This window comes from Rhinoderma darwinii, chromosome 4, assembly GCF_050947455.1.
Source record: "Rhinoderma darwinii isolate aRhiDar2 chromosome 4, aRhiDar2.hap1, whole genome shotgun sequence".
NCBI lineage: Eukaryota > Metazoa > Chordata > Amphibia > Anura > Rhinodermatidae > Rhinoderma > Rhinoderma darwinii.
In genome coordinates, this window is record NC_134690.1 from 391048745 (window position 1) to 391072298 (window position 23554).

At 45.2% G+C, this 23554-nt stretch overlaps 1 protein-coding gene across 1 annotated transcript in view; it reads right to left on the minus strand.

Moving 5' to 3' along the window:
* USH2A (usherin) overlaps window positions 1-23554 on the minus strand; it is a 593484-nt gene that overhangs the window by 173221 nt on the left and 396709 nt on the right. Inside the window, exon 46 of the mRNA XM_075863335.1 lies at window positions 21897-22009. Within this exon, the coding sequence (XP_075719450.1) occupies window positions 21897-22009 (113 nt within the window). The remainder of the gene's footprint in view (window positions 1-21896; window positions 22010-23554) is intronic.

Consider the following 23554-nt stretch of genomic DNA (forward strand, 5'->3'; position numbering starts at 1 on the left):
CTTGTGGCTTAAAACCCTGCCTGCACGCCACCGGGCACATAGCCGAACCCGGGAGAGCGAACAACACTATCAGCTTCCCCTTTCCTAATTGGTCAGTTTTTGACCGACGCAACCATACCTCCAACCGATCTGTATATAGGCTCACGTCTCTCAGTCTCAACCCCCCAGCTTGCTTGGTACTCGGCGAAACCAACTCGCCGATTCTAAATGCCCCAAAGAACGCCAAAGAAAAAGCTAACCGAAACAACCTCATCTCGGCCGAAGAACGACAGACCGATGCTAATGATCCGCCCAAAGAGCTCAGCAGAGAAAACGACACAGGCCTTCTACGATCCGCCTCGACCCTACCTCGGCGCAAACCCTTCAAAGCCTGCCCCACTAAGAATTCCTTAGACACATCCCTAAAGCCCCGTAACTTGAAACCAAACGCCACCGCCGACATGAAACGGTTAACCTTTGCCAATGAAAACCCCGCCTCCCAGGCGTCCCCTAACCAGTACAAAAGTGCCACCAACCTGTCTCTATCCGTGTTGACGTCACCCAACTCTCTTACCCACTCCTCCCACTGCCTCCAGCAAGCAGAATAAGCACTCCACGTTGAGCGCGCCAAAGACCTTTTCACCAATCGTTCTACGGGACCGAGACCAGATCCCAAAGATGTTCCGGGCAGACCAAACCGAGACGTTCCGCTCCCGGTGCCAATTGCCGAAACCGGTCCCACTGCGAGCGAGAAAGAGCATCAGCGATACAATTCCGTACCCCCGGCACGTGCACCGCCACCACCCACGCGTTCAATGACAAGCACACCAACACTAAATGTCGCAACAACTGAATTACCGGAGGAGAGGACGCCGTGATGTTGTTAATGGCCAGCACCACCCCCATGTTGTCGCAGTAAAAACGAACCTTCTTATCCCTGAGCCTGTCCCCCCAGATGGTCGCCGCAACCACGATGGGGAACAGCTCGAGCAGGGCCAGATTCCGCGTGAGTCCACTGGACACCCAGCTAGCCGGCCATTGACCCGCGCACCACGGACCCCCCCCATAAGCTCCAAAACCGCCCGCTCCAGCTGCATCCGTAAAAATATTCAAATCACTCGTATCCTGCGCTGGAGCCATCCATAGCGACCGACCGTTATACTGGCCCAAGAAGTCATCCCATACCTGCAAATCAGCCCGATGCTCCTCCTTGAGCCGTACGAAGTGATGTGCCGCACGCACTCCCGCCGTAGCCGCCGCCAACCGTCTACCGAACACCCTCCCCATTGGCATAATCCGGCAGGCGAAATTCAACTTCCCCAGCAACGACTGAATCTCCCGCAGCGTAATTTTCTTTAACTTGCAAGCCCGACGTACCTCCTGACTCAAAGCCCCCAACTTATCCATCGGAAGACGACACTCCATAGCCACCGAATCTATCTCAATTCCCAAAAAACAAATCGTCGTTACCGGGCCCTCAGTCTTTTCTGGCGCCAAAGGGATCCCAAAATCCCTCGCAACCTTCTGCAGTGCGTGAAGCAGATTACCGCAAACGGGCAAACCCCCCGGGCCGACGCACAAGAAATCGTCTAAGTAATGTATCAACGAATCGACCCCGGCTACACCCTTCGTCACCCACTCCACGAAGCTACTAAAAGCCTCGAAGTACGCGCAAGAAAGGGAACACCCCATCGGAAGGCACCGATCCACGTAAAAAGCCCCATTCCAAAAACAACCCAACAGCCGTTGGCTTTCTGGATGAACTGGCAACAACCTGAACGCCGCCTCGATGTCGGTTTTTGCGAGCAGCACGCCTGGACCCGCAGCACGAACTAACCCCACCGCTTTATCGAATGAGGTATACACTACGGAGCACAACTCATGATCAATCCCGTCATTTACCGACAAACCCTTGGGAAACGATAAGTGCTGAATCAACCGGAATTTTTGGGGCTCGCGCTTTGGAACAATACCCAATGGGGACACGACTAAATCCTTTATGGGCGGATCAATAAAAGGCCCCGCCATGCGGCCTAACGAAACTTCTTTAAACAACTTTTTTGACACGACCTCAGCATGCAAGTAGGCCGATTTAAGGTTCCTCCGCGTAACCGGGACCTCATAAGGAGGCGGAGGAATAATAAAACCAACACTAAACCCTTCGTAAAGCAACTTCGCCGCAGCCCTATCCGGATACTCATTTAGATAGGGGGCCATCCTTTCCACCCTCACCGGTGACAACCCCTTGACCAGCCGAGGAGGACTGGTTCCCTGACCTCTTTTTTCGCATACATTTTGCCGCCCCATGGGATGCACCATTACACTCCGAACACACGTGCTTGAACTTGCACGTGGCCCCAAACTTACACTGGCCATCGTTGAATTGCCAGCAGAATCCCAACTTTGCCCCACCGCCCTGTCCGACCTGACTGGACTGGCCCCCTTGGCCAACGCTCCCGGGAAAGGGCTGCCTAACCGGAGCCGTGACCCTTAACCAGAGAGCAATATCCTTCTGGTCCCACTGAATTGCCGGCCGAACCGCTTTACGCTGACGGAATTGCTCATCGTATCTGAGCCAAGCCTGCCCCCCGTACACCCGATGAGCCTCCCCAATGGCGTCAAAATAACAAAACAACGCCGAACAATTTTCCGGCGCCTTTTCTCCTATTACACTGGCTAAGATGGCGAACGCCTGCGACCAATTAACGAACGTCTGCGGGATAAGCCTATACCGCCGACGCTCCTCCTCGTCCTTCTTGCTCTCATCCCGCTTGCTCCTATCCAAATTGAATTTAGCAAGCGGCAGAAGAGAAAAAATCTCAACGTATTCGTCCTTCCAAATACGCTCACGCACCTCCTGCTTTAAGTGCGCCCCCAACGGACCTTCAAAGCAAACATACACCTCCCCGCGAGCACGATCATCAATACGCACCCGATCGCCGTCTTTTTGGGCCTCGGTCTGTACCGACACCGCGACCGCCTCCGTAGCCGCCATTACGGGACGCGCCTGTAACAGTCCCACTTCCCTGGGGCCTTCCCAAACTACCGCCGGGGACACCTCCGTAACTACTGGCGCCGCCGCCCTATCTAGACGCCCGACCAGCTCCCGCAAGCAACCCACCAAGTCCGCTAGACCCGCGCCGTCGCGCCCGCCCGCGCCACTACCGGCCACCGATGCGACGCTAGCAGCCCCCCTGCCGACACCCGACATAAAAATCGCTGGATACGACAAAGATGGAGTTATGCACTCACCGGGCTGCACAGGCGCTGTGTTCCCGTCAGCCGGACCATCCTGCCCTCGCCGATACACGTCTATTTCACCGTCTTCCAGCTCCTCTCTCGCCGACGACTGGCCATCCCACCGACATCTCCGAACCGGGGATGATGACGCGCTGGCAGATGGGCCGGCAACCTGCCGCCCGACCGCTGGGATCCAAACTTCCGACCGGACCTGTTGCCTCGACGTCGCTGCAGGTCTAGGCGTCCGTCTCGACGATCCTGATGAAGCCTGCCCCCTGGCCGGAGCATCACCAGGCGGGGCGGCCGTAACCAGTCTTCCCGATCTTGCATCTGATGGGGGGGGTGACAGGGAGCCCGGCCTGCGACTCCCTGAGAACCGCCGGACCCCGTCGCGGCCTGGGATTCCTGCCAGGACGCAGGGCCTGGGAAGGGACGGTCCTCCCAGCTGCCTGGCCTGCAGCGTCCATATTAGGGCTCCCCCTGCGACGCCGTGTCCGCGGGACCACCTCAGGGCTGAGGCGTTCTGGAGGTCGGGACCGCCGGGAGCGACGGGCAGACCCGGCCTGAGTCGCCGTCACCCCCGGCGACGCTCTCTGCCTCCTCTGAGCAGGAGCGGGTGTTGTAGACTCCCCCCCCCGCCGCCATATTACTGCCAGGAAGGGGGCCGGGGGAGGGGAGCCTGTCCCCCACTGCAACAGACCTCATATGCCGTGCCTGACGTGGCGAATCAGCGTCGGGGATCATTGTAAGTGCAGCCACGGTCTCCTCCAACCAACCGGGACCGTGGTGCACAGCAGCGGCACGCAGCCGCGCAAGAATCTCAGCCTCAGACATGCAGTACAGAGCGGGGCAACGGGAGCTTACTTGTGTGAGTGTTACTTCTCCCGCTGCTTCCGGCTCACTGCCGAAAAACAGCGGGAAGCTCCGTAACGGCCCCCTAACTCCTCCCTGTCCCTCCTCCACCTCTAACTTTCCCTACAAAGTTAACCCTTTCCCTCCTAGGGCTGTCATGGAGGCTTCCCTCCTAAGCCCTGCAGGCTGCGTCCAGCCTCGTCTAGATAGTACGTTTGTTCATTGCTTACAGGACGGGAAAGGGGGGGTGGCCAAAGACACAGGAAGTGTGCTGAAGGTGTTGAAATCTTACTATACTGAACTATATAGCTCTAAAGTTGACTATACGGGAGCGCTATTGGCAGACTATTTAGAGGGTATGACATGGGTCACACTGAAGGCAGAGGATAGGGAGGGGCTGGAGGCACCACTAACTCTGGAGGAAATACAACAAGCGGTGAGTTCAATGGCAAATGAAAAGGCACCAGGGCTAGATGGCATACCAGTGGAGCTGTATAAAACCTGCGGTGATGTACTTTTGCCAGAGTTATTGACAGTGTTTCAGGATGGTTTTGATAGGGGGTGTCTGCCCCGGTCAATGTCTGAGGCTGCCATAGTAGTTATTCCTAAGGAGGGGAAAGACAAGACTATGCCTGAATCTTATCGGCCAATCTCCCTGTTGACCTCAGATGTTAAAATTCTTGCAAAAATTCTTGCTAATAGGCTGACGAAAGTAGTGACCACCATTGTTGGCCCAGACCAGTCGGGGTTTATGCCATCAAAATCTACGGCAGTTAATCTGAGAAGGCTATTCCTGAATATTCAGGCAGATACTGAAGATGCTCGGTCTAGAGCAGTGTTATCCCTAGATGCTGCTAAAGCTTTTGATAGTGTAGAGTGGGGGTATATGTGGGCGGTGATGGAACGCATGGGGTTCGGGAACAACTTTATTACCTGGGTACGACTGTTATACAAACAGCCAATGGCAAGAATTCGAGCTAATGGAAGGATGTCTGAGATCTTTGCTCTGGAAAGGGGGACGCGTCAGGGATGCCCGTTATCCCCGTTGTTATTTGCTTTAGCAATTGAGCCCTTAGCGAATGTTGTGAGGCAGCATCCGGATATTGAAGGATTTCGGTATGGGGACTTAGAGGAACGTATAGCCTTATATGCGGATGATGTTTTGTTGTTTTTAAGGGGACTGCCGGTCGTTGCCGGCAGTTATGAATGTGCTGGAAAGCTTTGGTAAATTCTCGGGGTTGAGAATCAACTGGAATAAGTCAGTGCTACTGCCGCTTACCCCTCTGAGTCTGCCGGTGGTGGTGAGAGGGGTGAATATACCCTGTGTGAAGGAATTTAAGTACCTGGGGATTACAGTTTCGGCAAAGGTGCAGGACTTTGTTGCCCTAAATGTGAAACCCCTATTGGAGAAAATCCGAGATAGATCAAAAATTTGGTTGAAGTTACCGCTCTCAGCACTGGGACGAGCGAATTTAATTAAAATGATTTTAATGCCCCAGATCCTTTATGTGGTGCATAACGCTCCAGTGTGGTTGACTAAGTATTGGTTCAGGAGGATTCATAACCTGTTCAGGGACTTGGTGTGGAAAAGGGGGATTCCTCGAATTAAAATGGAAAAATTGCAGTTACCAAAGGAGCAAGGTGGGTTGGCTATCCCAAATGTGTGGGTATATTACTTGGCGGCGCAGTTGCAGCACTTTGCAGGATGGAAAGATAGAGAGGATTGGGATTCCAGGGGGAAGCTGCTATTCTACCTGGGGCAGCGCATGAGTATGCTAGAGGCCTTGGAATCCCATAAATTGAAGAGGGAGGCGAGAGGAAAACCTACCTTGTTATTGCTTCATAAGGTTTGGTGGGAATGTAAGGCCATACTGGGAGTCACGGGGTGCTCTAATTACATGCCCATCTGGAACAATCCATACCTTTGGGAGTTTAGCACACTGGAGGGATTTCAGGAGTGGGAGCAAAATGGAGTTTGAATGGTGAGTCAGCTATATGATGAGGGAATTTTTAAACCTTTCTCACAGCTTCAGGAAGAGTTTGGCCTCCCCCATAGGTTATTTTATCAATACCTTCAACTGCGGCATGCGGCACAAGCACAGGCAAGGGTGCTGGATATGGGTTGTTCCAGTATGGGAGTGGTGGAACAGATACTGGGGGCAAGAGACACAAAAGGGCTTATATCTCTAGTATATGGCACGCTGCTTCTCAAATTTCTAGGAGATCCGATGGCAGAAGTTAAAACAAAATGGGAAAGAGATGTGGGAACATTGACAGAGGACGAGTGGGGGGAAATATTAGAGTCACCGAAAGTCCTCTCCCTTAGTGTGGAGCATAGGAGGTCGCAACTTTTTCTCCTACACAGAGTATATAGAACACCTAAGGTGCTCTGGCAAATGCGGCTTAGATCTACAATGGAATGTCAAAGATGTTTATTGGATGGGGCAGATCTGAAACACATGTTCTGGAGCTGTCCGAGGCTGCACGGATACTGGGGAGAGATTAAAGAAATGGTGTCTCGGATATATGGCAGGGAATTCCCACTGGATCCTAAGATATACCTGCTGGGCTGCATGGGAGGGGTGGAAGAAGATAGGGCTGAACTGTTATCCATTAAAAAAGTACTATATCACGCAAGAAAATTGATTGCTAAATACTGGCTGCAGGGGGATCCCCCGGAGGTTTCTGAACTAGTGAGTTATGTTACTTGTACGGTGGCTTTGGAGCGAAGAATTTATATGAAACGTGGAGCGATTCATAAATATGATAAGCAATGGGGTAAATGGGCACAATACTATGGATCGGGAGGTCAATAAAAGTGGAGTGAGATATATCAAGGGATAGAGACATGGACGCGCAGGGGGGGAAGGGGTGTGGAAGGGAGTTAAGGTTGGGGGGTGGGGATGTTATTAAAGAACCATATGGGAAACATGTAATGTATACACAGAATTTATACGAAAAGATGATATGTGTAATGTAAATTTTATTTTTCTACTAAATGTGGATTTATAGCAGATGACAGATGTATATTGTGTATTTTCAATAAACAGTTGTTTGATTTTAAAAAAAGTTTAAAGCCAGCGCACTGTCACGGGCGGCGGGCGGATGCAGTGGCGTCGCTAGCACCTGTGGGGTCCTCGGTGCTAGCGACAGCCACATTCACTTGTATGTGCATCCTCAGGATGCAGATACAAATGAATACTATAGGCTGCAGGCCACGTTAGGCCTGCAACTTATAATGCACTGGGAAGACTCCCTGCGCAGGCTGGCGTGATGGTGTCCCGCCCGAGAGGCTGTGTCACACTCCGTCCGACGCGGGAGCGGGGCAAGGTGAATAGAATTTTTTTTTTTGAGGGGCTGTGTGTTCATATACAGGGGGGTAAGTGGGAATTGCTGTGTAGCAGTATATACAAGGGGAAGGGGGGCTGTGTAGCAGTATATACAAGGGGAGGGGTTATTGCTGTGTGGCAGTATATACAAGGGGAGAAGGGGGCTGTGTAGCACTATATACAAGGGGAGGGGGGCTTTGTGGCACTATATATAAGGGGAGGGGGGATTGCTGTGTGGCAGTATATAGAAGGGGAGGGGGATTGTTGTGTGGCAGTATCTACAGGGAGGGGGTGTAATGCTATCTACAGGAGGTCTGTGTGGCGCTATCTACAGGGGCAGTGGTGTAATGAAGGATTCTTTCACTGATGCCTATAATTGGTGTTGTCTATTTTACTGCTGTACTTGTAATATTATAGTATTTAAAATAATAATTAAAACTATTTTAACCCCTTCCCGACATTTGACGTATCCATACGCCAAAGTCGGGTAGGGGAAGTATGGAACGGGCTCACGGAGTGAACCTGCTCCATACGATCCCGCTGGTTTAACTAGTTAAATGCTGCGGTCAATACCGACTGCAGCAATTAAATCGTTAGGAAGAGGGGGGCGACCCCCTCTAACAGCTCATCGCGCCCCCCGCAAAGCAATCGCAGAGGGGGTGATGGTTGCTATGGCTGCCTGGGGCCTAATGAAGGCCCCCAGGTCCGCCATCTTTGTGCTCCTATTAAGCCCTTAATAGATGACTGTCAGAATCATGATATACTGTAATACATTAGTATTGCAGTATATCGTGCAAGCGATCTAATGATCGCTGGTTGAAGTCCCCAAGGGGGGCTAATAAAAAAAGTAAAAAAATAAATTTTAAATTAAAAGTTAAAAAAACCCACCTTTTCCCATTTCCCCCCTAGAGCATAGTAAAAAAATAAAATAAACATAATTGGCATCGCCGCGTCCGTAAAAGTCTGAACTATTACAATATATCATTATTTAACCCGCACGGTGAACGCCGTAAAAAAATAAATTGTAAACGCCAGAATCTCAATTTTTTTGGTCACCTCATCTCCCACATAAAATGAAATAAAAAGTTATCAAAATGTCGCATGTACCCCAAAATTGTATTATTAAAAACTACAGCTTATCGCGTAAAAAATAAGTCCTCATACCACTTAATCGACAGAAAAATAAAAAAGTTATGGCTCTCGGAATTTGGCGACACAAAATAAATGTTATTTTTTACACTTATGTTTTTACTTGTAAAAGTAGTAAAATATAGAAAAAACGATATATATTTGGTTTCGCCGTAATCGTATTGACCCGCAGAATAAAGTTAATATGTTGTTTTAATTGCACAGTGAATTCCGTAAAAACGGCGCGCAAAAAACAATGGAGGAATCGCTGTTTTTTTCATTTTCTACCCCACAAATAATTTTTTCCCCATTACCTAGTACATTATACGGCAAAATAAATGGTGCTACGAAAAACTACAACTCGTCCCGCAAAAATCAAGCCCTCATAGGACTAGATTGATGGAAAAATAAAAAAAGATATGACTTTTGAAGGTGGGGAGGATAAAACGAAAATTTGAAAAAGGGCTGCGGCGGGAAGGGGTTGAAATAAGTTTTCTTCTTCTCTTATTTAGTCGCTATATTAGCGGTTACTGGGGCGGTTACTGGGGGTATTACTTTTGGTCATCAGATCGCCCACCATTGATGGAGACTCGCCCTGCTCCCTAACTGCCCCGCTCAGGAGCCGCCAAGACTTAGGGTATGTGCACACACACTAATTACGTCCGTAATTGACGGACGTATTTCGGCCGCAAGTACCGGACCGAACACAGTGCAGGGAGCCGGGCTCCTAGCATCATACTTATGTACGACGCTAGGAGTCCCTGCCTCGCTGCAGGACAACTGTCCCGTACTGAAAACATGATTACAGTACGGGACAGTTGTCCTGCAGCGAGGCAGGGACTCCTAGCGTCGTACATAACTATGATGCTAGGAGCCCGGCTCCCTGCACTGTGTTCGGTCCGGTACTTGCGGCCGAAATACGTCCGTCAATTACGGACGTAATTAGTGTGTGTGCACATACCCTTAGAGGGAACATCGATAGCAGGTCCTCTGTAATAAATCTGCGCCACTGTGCGGATGACGCCATGTAACGCTATTTATTAATCGGCTGATGATTACGTTAACTATTGAAAGCCGAACTACAGGAAATCAATTCACACCATAGATATTGATCAAAGTCTTTACATGCTGTGAAGATTGTCAGTCAATAAACATTGAATAAAGCAACGGTACAACCACTAAGTATAATAGGAATCATTGAGAGGGTAATATATTCCTTCCAGACGTTCCCTTATATCACAAACACTGAAAGTCTATACAGATGTAGCAGCGCCCAATTTGTCTTTTAACAATTTCTATTGTGTTTGTTTATTATACAAAAGTCAAGTTATATCATTTACCAATATACTTTCTGTACAAGATACAGCTCTAATAAAGCAGCAGTTTGGCGTAGTAGCCGCCAATGACTGCATGATCTTCCGGGTATTACCGTCAAAATAGTGCAGCTATTGGCAATCGCGTGCGACCGTCGCTACGTAAGACTGTATCTATCTATCTAATATCTATCTATCATCTATCTACCTAATATCTATCTATCTATCTAATATCTATCTATCTATCTATCTATCTATCTATCTATCTATCTATCTATCTATCTATCTATCTATCTATCTATCTATCTATCTATCTATCTATCTATCTATCTATCTATCTCATATCTATCTATCTCATATCTATCTATCTATCTCATATCTATCTCATATCTATCTATCTATCTATCTATCTATCTATCTATCTATCTATCTATCTATCTATCTATCTATCTATCTATCTATCTATCTATCTATCTATCTATCTATCTCATATCTATCTATCTATCTATCTCATATCTATCTATCTATCTATCTATCTATCTATCTATCTATCTATCTATCTATCTATCTATCTATCTATCTATCTATCTATCTATCTATCTATCTATCTATCTATCTATCTATCTCATATCTATCTCTCTCATATCTATCTATCTCTCTCATATCTATCTATCTCTCTCATATCTATCTATCTCTCTCTCTCATATCTATCTATCTCTCTCTCTCTCTATCTATCTATCTATCTATCTATCTATCTATCTATCTATCTATCTATCTATCTATCTATCTATCTATTCATCTATCTCTCATCTATCTATTCATCTATCTCTCATCTATCTATTCATCTATCTCTCTATCTATCTATCTATCTCATATCTATCTATCTCATATCTATCTATCTCATATCTATCTATCTCATATCTATCTATCTATCTATCTATCTATCTATCTATCTATCTATCTATCTATCTATCTATCTATCTATCTATCTATCTATCTATCTATCTATCTATCTATCTATCTATCTATCTATCTATCTATCTATCTATCTATCTATCTATGTCCACAATCAAGATAATAATCTATATACAACACATCCGGCCACCTTGCATTTTTGAAGAGATTCACATGTACATAACCTCATATATAATGCATTACAGACAGTGTTATATTATTTTCAAAATTAAAGCAAGACAGTCATTTTTACACCACCCCGGCCCCGTCATACTTCAGGATCAGAATTAATGAATTATCTATTGATTAAATTCCACTCTAGCAAATCCACCATGGCAAATAAATGAACTATCCAGGGCACGTGTAGGCCACGGCCAGGCTTGTCAGGGCAATCGATCAGCAGTTAGTAATCTTTGGGGATATAAGAAGAGTTGATGGTAATATGACATGTGGGGAAAGAAATGCTAACAAAGCCACTGAATGAAGTCATCCAACACTCTCACACCTCATCCTTTATACTCCACTGCCAGACTCAATGCAAACTGGAAGACGCCAAGTCACATCTTTTCTCCCGCTACTCATATGTACATGGCATTGCGCTGGTCCAGTGAAAGATAAATGGAAAAGGGTGCTTATACTTTTGCAATGTACTACATACACGACTATCTAATGCATTCAGAAAGTCTTCAGGCCCTTTTACTAATTTCACATTTCGTTATGTTGAGGCCTTGTGCTAAAGAAAAAAAAAAAAAAAGAATACTTTTTCCCCATCATTCTGCACTCAATACCCCATAATAACAAAGCAAAAATTGCATTTTAGAAATTTTTGCAAATGTATTAAAATGGAAAAACTCATATTTCGCATTGGACATAAGTATTCAGACCCTTTGCTATGACACTTGAAATTTAGATCTGGGGGTCTCCCATTTCTCTAGATCATCTTTGAAATATTTCTAAACCTTGATTGGAGTGCACCTGTGGTAAATTCATTTGATTGGACATGATTTGGAAAGACACACCCCTGTCTATATAAGGTCTCACAGCTGACAATGTGTATCAGAGCAAAAACCAAGCCACGAGGATGAAAGCACTGCCTGTAGAGCTCAGAGACAGGGTTGTGTGGAGACACAGATCTGGAGAAGGGTACAAAAAAAATTCTGCTGTACTGAAAGTTCCCAAGAGCACAGTGGCCTCCATAATTCTTAAATGGAAGAAGTTTGGAACAACCAGGACTCCACCTAGAGCTGGCTGCCCCACCAAACTTAGTAATCGAGGGAGAAGGGCCTTGGTAAGAGAGGTGACAAAGAACCCAATGGTCACTGAGCTCCAAAGATCCTGTTTGCAGATGGGAGAAACTTCCAGAAAGTCGACCATCACTGCAGCACTCCACCAATCTTGGCTTTATGGCAAAGTGGCCAAAAATAAGCCTCTCCTTAGTAAAAGACACATGAAAGCCCATCTGGAGTTTGCAAAAAAAGTACCTAAAGGATGCTCAGACTGTGAGAAACAAGATTCTGTGCTCTGATGAAACCAAGATTGAACTTTTTGGCCTCAATTCTGTTGTGCCCGCGGTCGCTGACCGCCAGCACGTTATACTCACTGGCAGCCGTGACCGCAGGACACTGAGAGCTTGCTGGTGTCTTCCTTTCCAGAGACGCCAGCATACGCGGCTGCATTGTTCTTCTGTTTCCCCTAGCGTGCTTGTCCCTGGCCTTAAAGGGCCAGCGCGCACATGTAAAATGTTCCTTACTCAATCCTAACGCACCCTGGACTATAAAGAGGACTCTGCCCTGTTCCTCCTTGCCTGAGCATTGTTGTGTCTGCCCATATTCGTTATTGCAAATGGTCCTTTAGTTGTATCCTGTGTTCCCGTATGCTGTATCCAGTAATTGTGTTTGTACCAGTGCAAAGTCTAGTGTCAGAGTCAAGTATCATCTATGCCAAGTGTCATCTGTGCCACGCGTCATCTGTGCCAAGTGCCTGCCAGGCCTAGTGCCTGCCAAATCTTCTATCCAGGTACTCTTGTCCTAAAGACTATCATTGTCGGTTTGGCCAGCAGCAACTCCGCTACGGCAGAGCGGCCTAGTCGGTCCACATACCCCATAGCTGTGACAAATTCTAAGCGTAATGTCTGGAGGAAACCAGGCACTGCTCATCACCTGCCCAATACCAAGTCTATACAGTGAAGCATGGTGGTGGCAGCATCATGTTGTGGGGGTGTTTTTCAGCGGCTGGGACAGGGAGTCTGGTCATGGTTGAGGGAAAGATAAATGGAGCAAAGTACAGAGATATTCTTAATGAAAACCTGATCCAGAGTGCTGTGACCTCAGACTGGGCTGAAGATTCACCTTCCAACAAGACAATGACCCTAAGCACAGAGCCAAGACAACACAGGAGAAACTCAGGGACAACACCGTGAATGTCCTTGAGTGGTCCAGCCAGAGACCTGACTTAAACCCAATCGAACATCTCTGGAGAGACCTGAAAATGGCTGCCCACTGACTGTCCCCATCCAACCTGACAGAGCGTGAGAGAATCTGCAGAGGAGAATGGCAGAAAGTCCCCAAATCCAGGCATCATACCCAAGAAGACTGGAGGTTGTTATCGCTGCCAAAGGCGCTTCAACTAAATCCTGAGTAAAGGGTCTGAATACTTATGTCCATGCAAGATTTTAGTTTTTCCTTCTCAATAAATTAGCAAAGAACTAACATTCTGTATTCACTTTGTCATTATGGGGTATTGAGTGCAGAATGATGGGGGAAAAACGTCATTTTTATTTTATTTTAGCACAAGGCCTCAACATAACAAATGTGATGACTTTCCGAATGCATTGTATATAATGCAGTTATTTACATAGGACCTACCAGTCGCCAGGCAGGACTCACAATCTAATTTCCCTATATCTACTAAGATCACTATAATAGGAAAGCAGTTCACCGTTTAGGCCTTGTACACACAGCAGATTTGCGATGTGGATTCTGGATTGTAAAATCATTGCAATTTACGGTACAATACAGGTATTTTTAAAATCCCATCAAAATGTATCAGAAAGAGGGGGCGGAGTTACGACGCATCGTGATGGCAGCTTAATTCCTGAGCTCCTCACTTCACCTTCAGAAACTACAGCTTTATAGACGATATAACCAACCAAAATGGTGAGAACATCAAGGGACAAGAGCAGAGACTCACCTGGTCCTGCAAAACAGGGAAAAAGTCAATCCGAAATGGACAAATACTTGAAGAAAAAACTTTCCTCTCCTGCGGCCCGGGAAAAAATGGCGCCGGCACAGCATGCAGACGAAGCTGGAGATGATGACTCAGAGGAAGATAGCTCTGCAGCCTGTTCAGAACTGGTGAGGGACAGAGACACGCTATCACGCTCCTACTTTAAAAAGGTACTGACACAAGCAATCACCCCTGTAATGAAAGAGTTGGCGGATATAAAAGGGGATATTAAACAGATTGGGCAAAGGGTGGAATCCCTAGAAGAAACGCAAACCTCTATTTTAAGCCACAGTGCTGTCGTTTCCAACATGCTTGTCTCACATCAGACTCACATAAATAACGCTCATTTGATGATTGAGGACCAGGAAAATCGAAGCCGCCGCCGGAATATCAGAGTGCGGGGCCTCCCTGAAGCGGTAACAGGAGACACATTGCCCCAAGTAATCACACAGATCTTTGCTGACCTCGTGGGTGAAGAGAGAGCCGACAAGATGGTGGTGGAGAGGGTACACAGAGCGCTGAGACCAAAGCCTGCGCCGAACGAACCGCCGAGAGATGTGATTTGCGGCCTGCTGAGTTTCCTAGACACATCAAGCCTGCTGAAAGCGGCGAGGGAACGACAGGAGTATCTGTATGAAGGGTCACAAGTACTCTTTTTTCAAGATATAGCACCCAGTACCTTGGCTAAAAGGAGGATCTTAAAGCCAGTGACAGACATGCTTCGTGTCAAGAAATTGCCGGTGCGGTGGTTATTCCCGTTCGGTTTAGCGACCATGATAGAAGGGCGACAATGCATCATTCGTTCCCCAGATGACCTCCCTAAACTCTGGGAAAAGTTGGGCATTTCACCGCTTGACATCCCATCATGGCTGCCTGTACAAGCAACATCGGATATACCAGAACTTCCATACTTACCGTCGCCAACAGGTTGGCAGGTGGCGTCCAGGATGAAGTCTCCGCGATATCGGAAACACCCAACGCCAGCTTTGGCTGATTGAAATGCTCATCATGGACGATGAAAATATTCTCCATCACTACATAAGTGGTGAATTCTAGGGAGTGCGTGAGTGTTTACTGAAATGCTTTTGTTTAAAGCAGCAGATCCCTTTGTACCTTATATTACATATGTAAATGGTCTATTTCAAATGTCCTCATATAATATGTATACTATTATCTGCTATATAGGGGTAGATACAGTGGTATTAGATATTGCTATAGTATATTTGCTCACGATTAGACAGTGTTGAACATTGTTGAGCTGTTAGGAGTGATTATACTGTGATAAAATGAGATGCAATATGGATATACTGGTTTACACGAATATAGTGAGCTGAACGGAGAGAACAGCCCATTCTTACTTTAGTATTGTCGATGAGCTTAAAGTGGATACTTCAGTTTCTGGAGGTGGAACCTTGTTTCTGGCGTTCCAGTCTCCCCCTCCTCCCCGTCACCCCCGCCCTTATCCAGGGGCTTTCTCCGGGATGGAGATACTGATGGCAATTGTGGATACTAGAGGATGTGTGGGAATTTTTTCTGCCCTTCCTCTGGGATCTCTTCGCTGCGGGGTGGATAGTTCCACAGGAATATATGTATATAGTTTAAGTTTTTATGTTTACACCGTGACCGTGCTCAGACATCACTGCGTTTGTCTCACTGTATTACTTCATTATGGCTTCGCTTAAAACTTTATCATTTAATGTTAAAGGCATGAACGTCCCACAGAAACAAAGTCAGATTTTCAACATGTTGAGAAGAGAAAGTACTGATCTCATTTTCTTACAAGAAACACACTTTAAATCAAATAAGCTTCCTTCACTCCCTACTAAGCCGTATGACAAATGGTATCACAGTTCTTATAATAGTGCCTCGAGGGGGGTTTCAATAGCGATACGAGACACAATACCCTTTGTTCATGAAGCCACACAAAGTGATCCTAGTGGTCGTTATATATTTCTCAAAGGAACTATTTTGAACACGAAAATTACATTAGTTAATCTTTATGGACCAAATGTGAGACAGGCGCAGTGGTTGACGAAGGTATTGCATTCACTTCAGCCCTTCTTTGAAGGAATGGTTATAGTAGGAGGGGACTTTAACATGGTCTTAGATCCGAACTTAGATTCCACATCCAAAGCATCACATATTACCCATAAGACCCGCAGAAGATTAAAAATGCTGTTAACCAGGTTAAAATTGATCGATGTGTGGAGAGTACACCATCCGTCCGACCGGGATTATTCCTTTTATTCAGCCCCACATAAGTCATATCAACGCTTAGACCATTTGCTAATTTCAGAACGTTTCTTGCCGGCGGTCACATCTTCCGGAATCGGTAACATTACCATTTCAGACCATGCACCGATCTTTATCAAAATTAAGTTGACAGACCTCCCTATGAGAGGGTGGAACTGGAGGCTAAATGACACTTTACTAGAAAATTTAAAAGATTTTGACGCCTTAGAACTCCGGTTGAAGGAATTTTTTGTGGTTAATGATGATCCTCTTATTTCCCAGCCTATACTATGGGAGACGCATAAAGCTGTTATAAGAGGGGAACTCATTGCCTTGGGGTCTAGAGTTAAGAAAGAACGGATGAAAACTATCAACCAGGTGTTGGGTAAAATCTCCTCACTGGAAAATATACATAAATGTGCACAGTTGGAGTCAGCGCAAGATGAATTACGACACCTTAGGCAGGAATTAAAGAATATCCTTAATGTAAAATCGGCGAAAACCCTTCAACTATTAAAGTATAAAACCTATGCACACGGGGACAAGGGGAACAAAATAATGTCAAACCTCATTAAAAAACAAAGAGGGAAAACGTTCATTTCATCCATCAAAAACAAGGAAGGGCATAAACTCACCACAACAGATCTAATTGCCAGGGAATTTAGGAATTATTATCTGGAATTGTATAATATTAAAAAGGATCCTATACAGGCCAGTAGGACCCCACAGGCGGACGCCATACAAAAATTCTTAACATCTATTGTAGCGCCCTCCTTGTCAGAAGAAGAACGTGCCTCGCTGGTGGTTCCATTCACTATATCTGAAATTGAAAAGACTCTGATGTCCGTACCAAATGGGAAAAGCCCTGGGCCGGATGGACTGCCCATAATTTATTATAAAAAATTTAAAAATACATTAATGCCGTACTTTTTGTCACTATGTAATGCCCTGAGGGGAAGGATCTGGAAAGGTGCAGCAGTTACAGGCCTATTTCCCTATTAAATTCGGACCTGAAATGGTGGGCAAAAATTTTGTCAACACGCATTAATGGTTACCTTTCTAAATTGGTTGGAGCGGAACAGGTGGGATTTGTTCCGGGGAGGGAAGGGAAATTTAATACCATAAGAACGGTTCATGCTATTTATCACGCTAGACAACACAAAATTCCCTTGATCTTACTAGGGACAGACGCGGAGAAGGCCTTCGATCGCATAGATTGGGTATTCCTGAAAGCTGCTCTTACTAAATTTGGCTTCCCCCAAACACTTATAGACATGATTTTCTCCTTATATCAAAATCCTACAGCAAGAATACAGGTGAACGGCACCTTTTCAGATCCTTTCCCTATTCAAAATGGAACAAGGCAAGGCTGCCCTCTGTCCCCCACGTTATTAGTTTTGGTAATGGAAACACTCTTACTTAAAATTAGACAAACTCCCTCTATTAAGGGCCTGAAAGTAGGGCAATTCGAGCACAAAACAGCTGCATATGCGGATGATTTATTGGTCCTCATAACAAACCCTGTAGTGGCCCTCCCAAGTCTCATACAAATTTTTGAAGAATTCGGTTGGATTTCAAATTTCAAGATCAATTATGAGAAGTCAGAAGCATTAAATATAACCTTACCTAACAATATTTTATTGACAATTAGCTCATGTTCACCTTTTAAATGGCAAAAATCCGAACTGCAATATTTAGGACTGAAACTTACGGCTAGCCCAAACTTGCTTTTTGCCAGGAACTACGACCCATTGTACTACAAAATTAAAAATTACTTGAACAAACTACGCATCCCATATATGTCGTGGATAGGACGAAAAAATCTCCTTACTACATTCATTCTACCACAAGTTTTATACCTGTTTCAGACTTTGCTAATTGACATTCCGAAGTATTATTTCCTAAAATTTAGACGCTTATTCACGGAATTTATGTGGAATAATAAAAGGCCTAGAATCGCATATCAGCAATTGGTAAGGAAAAAAACTGAAGGAGGATTGGCATTGCCAGACCTAATTTCGTATTACAATGCAATACAATTGGGGAGATGGACACAACTGGCAAAGGCTGAAGGGGGATTGCCACATGTAGCTATAGAGAAGGGGTTATTGATACACAATCAGACTTCTGCTTTTTGGGTCGGAAATACGCTTCCTGCCAGAACATCGGTAGTGAGTGATATGACATGGGGGATGCTTAAAGAGGCTCTGTCACCAGATTTTGCAGCCCCTATCTGCTATTGCAGCAGATCGGCGCTGCAATGTAGATTACAGTAACGTTTTTATTTTAAAAAAACGAGCATTTTTGGCCAAGTTATGACCATTTTTGTAGTTATGCAAATGAGGCTTGCAAAAGTCCAACTGGGTGTGTTTAAAAGTAAAAGTCCAAGTGGGCGTGTATTATGTGCGTACATCGGGGCGTTTTTAATACTTTTACTAGCTGGGCGTTCTGAAGAGAAGTATCATCCACTTCTCTTCAGAACGCCCAGCTTCTGCCAGATCACGCTGTGACGTCACTCACAGGTCCTGCATCGTGTCAGACGAGCGAGGACACATCGGCACCAGAGGCTACAGTTGATTCTGCAGCAGCATCAACGTTTGCAGGTAAGTAGCTACATCGACTTACCTGCTAACGCTGATGCTGCTGCAGAATCAACTGTAGCCTCTGGTGCCGATGTGTCCTCGCTCGTCTGACACGATGCAGGACCTGTGAGTGACGTCACAGCGTGATCTGGCAGAAGCTGGGCGTTCTGAAGAGAAGTGGATGATACTTCTCTTCAGAACGCCCAGCTAGTAAAAGTATTAAAAACGCCCCGATGTACGCACATAATACACGCCCACTTGGACTTTTACTTTTAAACACACCCACTTGGACTTTTGCAAGCCTCATTTGCATAACTACAAAAATGGTCATAACTTGGCCAAAAATGCTCGTTTTTTAAAAATAAAAACGTTACTGTAATCTACATTGCAGCGCCTATCTGCTGCAATAGCAGATAGGGGCTGCAAAATCTGGTGACAGAGCCTCTTTAAGGTATGCCACACTTCCTCGGCACTACATCTACGTGACAGTAAGTTCTCAATGTTAGCGCCACTCTCTGTACTTCCATGTTTGGTGAACCCCACTTGCTCTAAGGCTCCAGATTCTTGGCTCATTTGAGGTCCTTAAAGATAGAAAGAGTTTTTGACTCAATGGGCCCACCTACACTTCATACCTTACATGAGGAACTGAAAATTCGTAGCCCTTCAAGCTTACAAGTGATAGACTTCACACACACATGTAAGAGGTTTCTCGCTTCTGTAGCTGCAAGCAAATCTGATCCCACATGGTTGGAAAACTACACTTTATGGGATGAGACCCCTAAAAAGTGTCTCTCTAAGATATACAAACAGTTGATAACAAATATGAGCAAGGACATGCCAGGTTTTATACCAGCATGGGAAAGGGAACTGGGTTGTTTGTTCGATGCAGAGGATAGATCTGACATTTTGCGCCATTCACATGGTTTTTCTAGATGTGTTAGAATGCAAGAAAATTCTTACAAGCTACTAACGAGATGGTACAGAACGCCGGATTACTTATACAGGATTCGGGCATCTACTTCAGATCAATGCTGGAGGTGTGAGAGGGAAGTGGGTAGCATTTCCCACATATGGTGGTCATGCAGGGAGATCCAACCCTTCTGGAAAGAAGTAGAAAATCTGATTGCAAGAATTTTTTCAAATCCAGTGATACTCACAAAATAATTGATTTTACTGTGGTTACCCACAAAAGAGTTCTCCCCATCCTCCAAAAACCTTCCCACATACATAATCTCAGCAGCTAAAATATTGATCCCTACCTTGTGGAGGAGCTCAACACCCCCATCATTGGACCAACTAGTGAACAAAATACACCAAATATGTCGGCTGGAGGAACTTGCAGGGTGGGAAAATAAAAACAGGAAATCATTTCTCAAAATCTGGCAGCCTTGGCTAGCGAATAGGGACAAGGCTTTAGGTAATCAAGGATAAGGAAAACATGAGTGGGACTCGTTGATAGAGAGGGGAGTCCAGGAAAATTTTTGATCAAGAGGGACAGTACAGAGTGTTTAGTACTGGATAGTACTTACAGTACGGGAAGAACATTGCATGAGTCACGGTTACGGTGATATGTTTACTTGTTTATTTGTGTATCTGGTTGTATGTCATATCGCAGTTGAGCATACAAGATAGACTGATTATATACATTAAACATCGGATTGCTATGGCATAAAATTTTAGATGTCATGGAGAGAAGATATTGTTCTCAAGCATAACATACTGATGTGCCAGGCATAAATGCTGCCTGTTATGGTTGTTGTAATTGACTAATGTATTTCTATGTAACTGCTTCAATAAAAAGAGTTTATACAAAAAAAAAAAATGTATCAGAAAAAAATTTGCATGAAAATCAGGGCATGATGTGGATTTTCACCACAGATTTAACCCTTTGCAATACACAGATTACAATCCGCAGCATATTTTACATGCGTATTTTGCGGCAAAATTGTGGAAAATATGACATGGAAAACAATCCGCAGAGGATTGTTTCTGCTGTGTCTGAACATAGCCCTTGTGTCACTGCTGGTTTTTATAAATGCAATTTCCCTCTTCAAGTCTATTGAGAGGTCCGGCTCTGGTTTGATACACGAGCTGTTCCAATCAGATGTTTCCTCCCTGATGCTCCCCCTCCCACTATCATGCTGTTTAATAAAACACGGACTGGGAAACTGCAGCTGCATCCCCCTCCTTTTCATCTTCTGTTTATTGTTTTACACCAGACAGATTTTTTTGGGGACTGAGGAGGTTTTTGAACAAGGTCAAAGGAACTACAGGCTATCGGGAGGTCAGGAAAATACCACATACCTCTTGTTATATAAATTACAATGTTTTTGATATTTACTTGATAAATGGGAAAAATAATAATAATAATAATTCTATATATATAAATATATATATATATATATATATATATATACACACACACACACACATACATACATACATACATACATACATACATACATACATACATACATACACACAGTATATACACACACACAACGGACAGCAAAAAAAGTATCTTATTTCCTTTTGCAGTGCATTTAAATGGGAGGGGCATAGTTAGGAGGGGGCTTAAGGGGGCTGGCTGCCAGTGGGGACACAACAACCTATTTTGCTTGAGGCAGCAAACTGAATTTTTGCCTTGGGTGAAAGAATGACTGGATTTAGTGTTCTTCAAAGTAATGACTGAGAGAAAGTCCAGAGAATTCCCTGCCCCCCACAATGACTATCTCACATATATCTATTACATAATATGTATGACTGATATCAGCAGCTCATCCGATAACGCTGCTTCACTTTATAAGTTATAGACTCCATTAAGAGTTGCCTATTTCACATCAGTAATATTTTCCAATGGGTTGCACTCCAGGAACATGCAACGACCTATTACCTTATAGAGGATTTACTAATTTGGGTAGGTGGGGGTATCTGTTCCAGGATACCAGAGAATCACATGGACATGGTACTTGAATCATCAACAAACCCACCCATGATTAAACATGGCAGGATTAAGCTCTGGTCTAACCATTTCCCATAATGCATTGCACCCCACCTCTTACCTTGTAGTGACGTTGGTTATTTTCGGAGAAGTTATCATTTTCGGTGATCCCTCAACTGTTGCTACTTGTGTCGCGTTGCTCTTTATACAAGAATATACAGTGCAAACTTCAACCTACAAGAAATATAAAGCACATCCTCATAACGGAACAAATACATATCAACCGTAGCGAAGGAACGGGACAAAAATGTATAATTAAAGCAGAAATCCGGAAAGATCTACTGACATGTCACTGATTGGGGAAGATTTACTGAGCAAAAAGTGCAGAAATTGCACTGAAGAAATATAGTACATGACCTGCGCCAAATTTATTATGTCTTTTTGACACGTTTTACGCCTTCCTCAATAAGTGTGAGGAAGAGGCGTGGCTTAGAGGAGTAATAACATGTGTCAATTTTTGGGGCAAGTCAATTAAACTAATCATTTGTGTATATGTCCAGCAGCCACGAGGTGGTATAAGAAAGAGAAATATGTCTGACACGTCTAGCAAGTTGCGCCACATGTGCCAACTTATTAGTTTCTGTGCAATGTGAGCCTTTTTTCGACAGTTGATAAATCTTCTCCAGTGCACCACAGTTACTAAGACTAAGGTATCCTATGCCAGCCTTAGTAAAGGCGGCAGTTTGTATGATGTGCGCCCAATTTATTAAAAGGCGCGTTTTGAACTCTCTGGCAGTCAGAAGATGAAATCTACGTCTCCTGGGGCAGGTGTAGATTTGTGACTTTTTTTTTTGCCATTTTTCACATAAATGTGGCCTAATCTATGACTTCTTGGAGACTACACCCACTTTTCTTGCCACTTTCTAAATTTGGCGTGACAAGAGAAGTTGCAAATTCTACCGCAAATTTGTTGCACGTTTCCAAAAAAATTGTCGTAAACTGCTTTGCAAATGTGGGTCACTGAGATCCTTGTGATCATTCAGATCAAATGGATTAAAGGGATTTAAGCTTATAGGGGTATTCCGGTCACATCAAACGTTCCCCTATACACTGGACAGGCAATAAATGTTGGATCAGTGGGGGTCCGACTGCCGGGAACGGGGGTCCCGTGTCAATCATTTCCCCTAGCCACAAGCCCGCTGCTAGAAGGCGCTGAAAGGAGCGCAGGTTGGGAATGCGCCCTGCTGCTCCATTCAAAGTCTATGGCACTGACGGAACCTGCCGAGCACTCAGCTTGATTGTGGCGACACATGACTCCTATTCTGGCAATCGGACGGGGTCCCGGCAGTTGAACCCCAACAAACTAACAGAGATCACTTATCCAGCGGATAGATGATAATTTTTTGTGACCTTTAATCAATGTGTAATAAATAGTTCTGCAGCTTTCTAATACACTTTGTTTCAATTTCTGACCGTTTTTAAGATCTCTGTTTGCTGTCAGTGATCGCAGACAATCCTGGGGATGAAAATCTAAGGGTATGTGCACACACACTAATTACGTCCGTAATTGACGGACGTATTTCGGCCGCAAGTCCCGGACCGAACACAGTGCAGGGAGCCGGGCTCCTAGTATCATACTTATGTACGATGCTAGGAGTCCCTGCCTCGCTGCAGGACAACTGTCCCGTACTGTAATCATGTTTTCAGTACGGGACAGTTGTCCTGCAGCGACGCAGGGACTCTTAGCGTCGTACATAACTATGATGCTAGGAGCCCGGC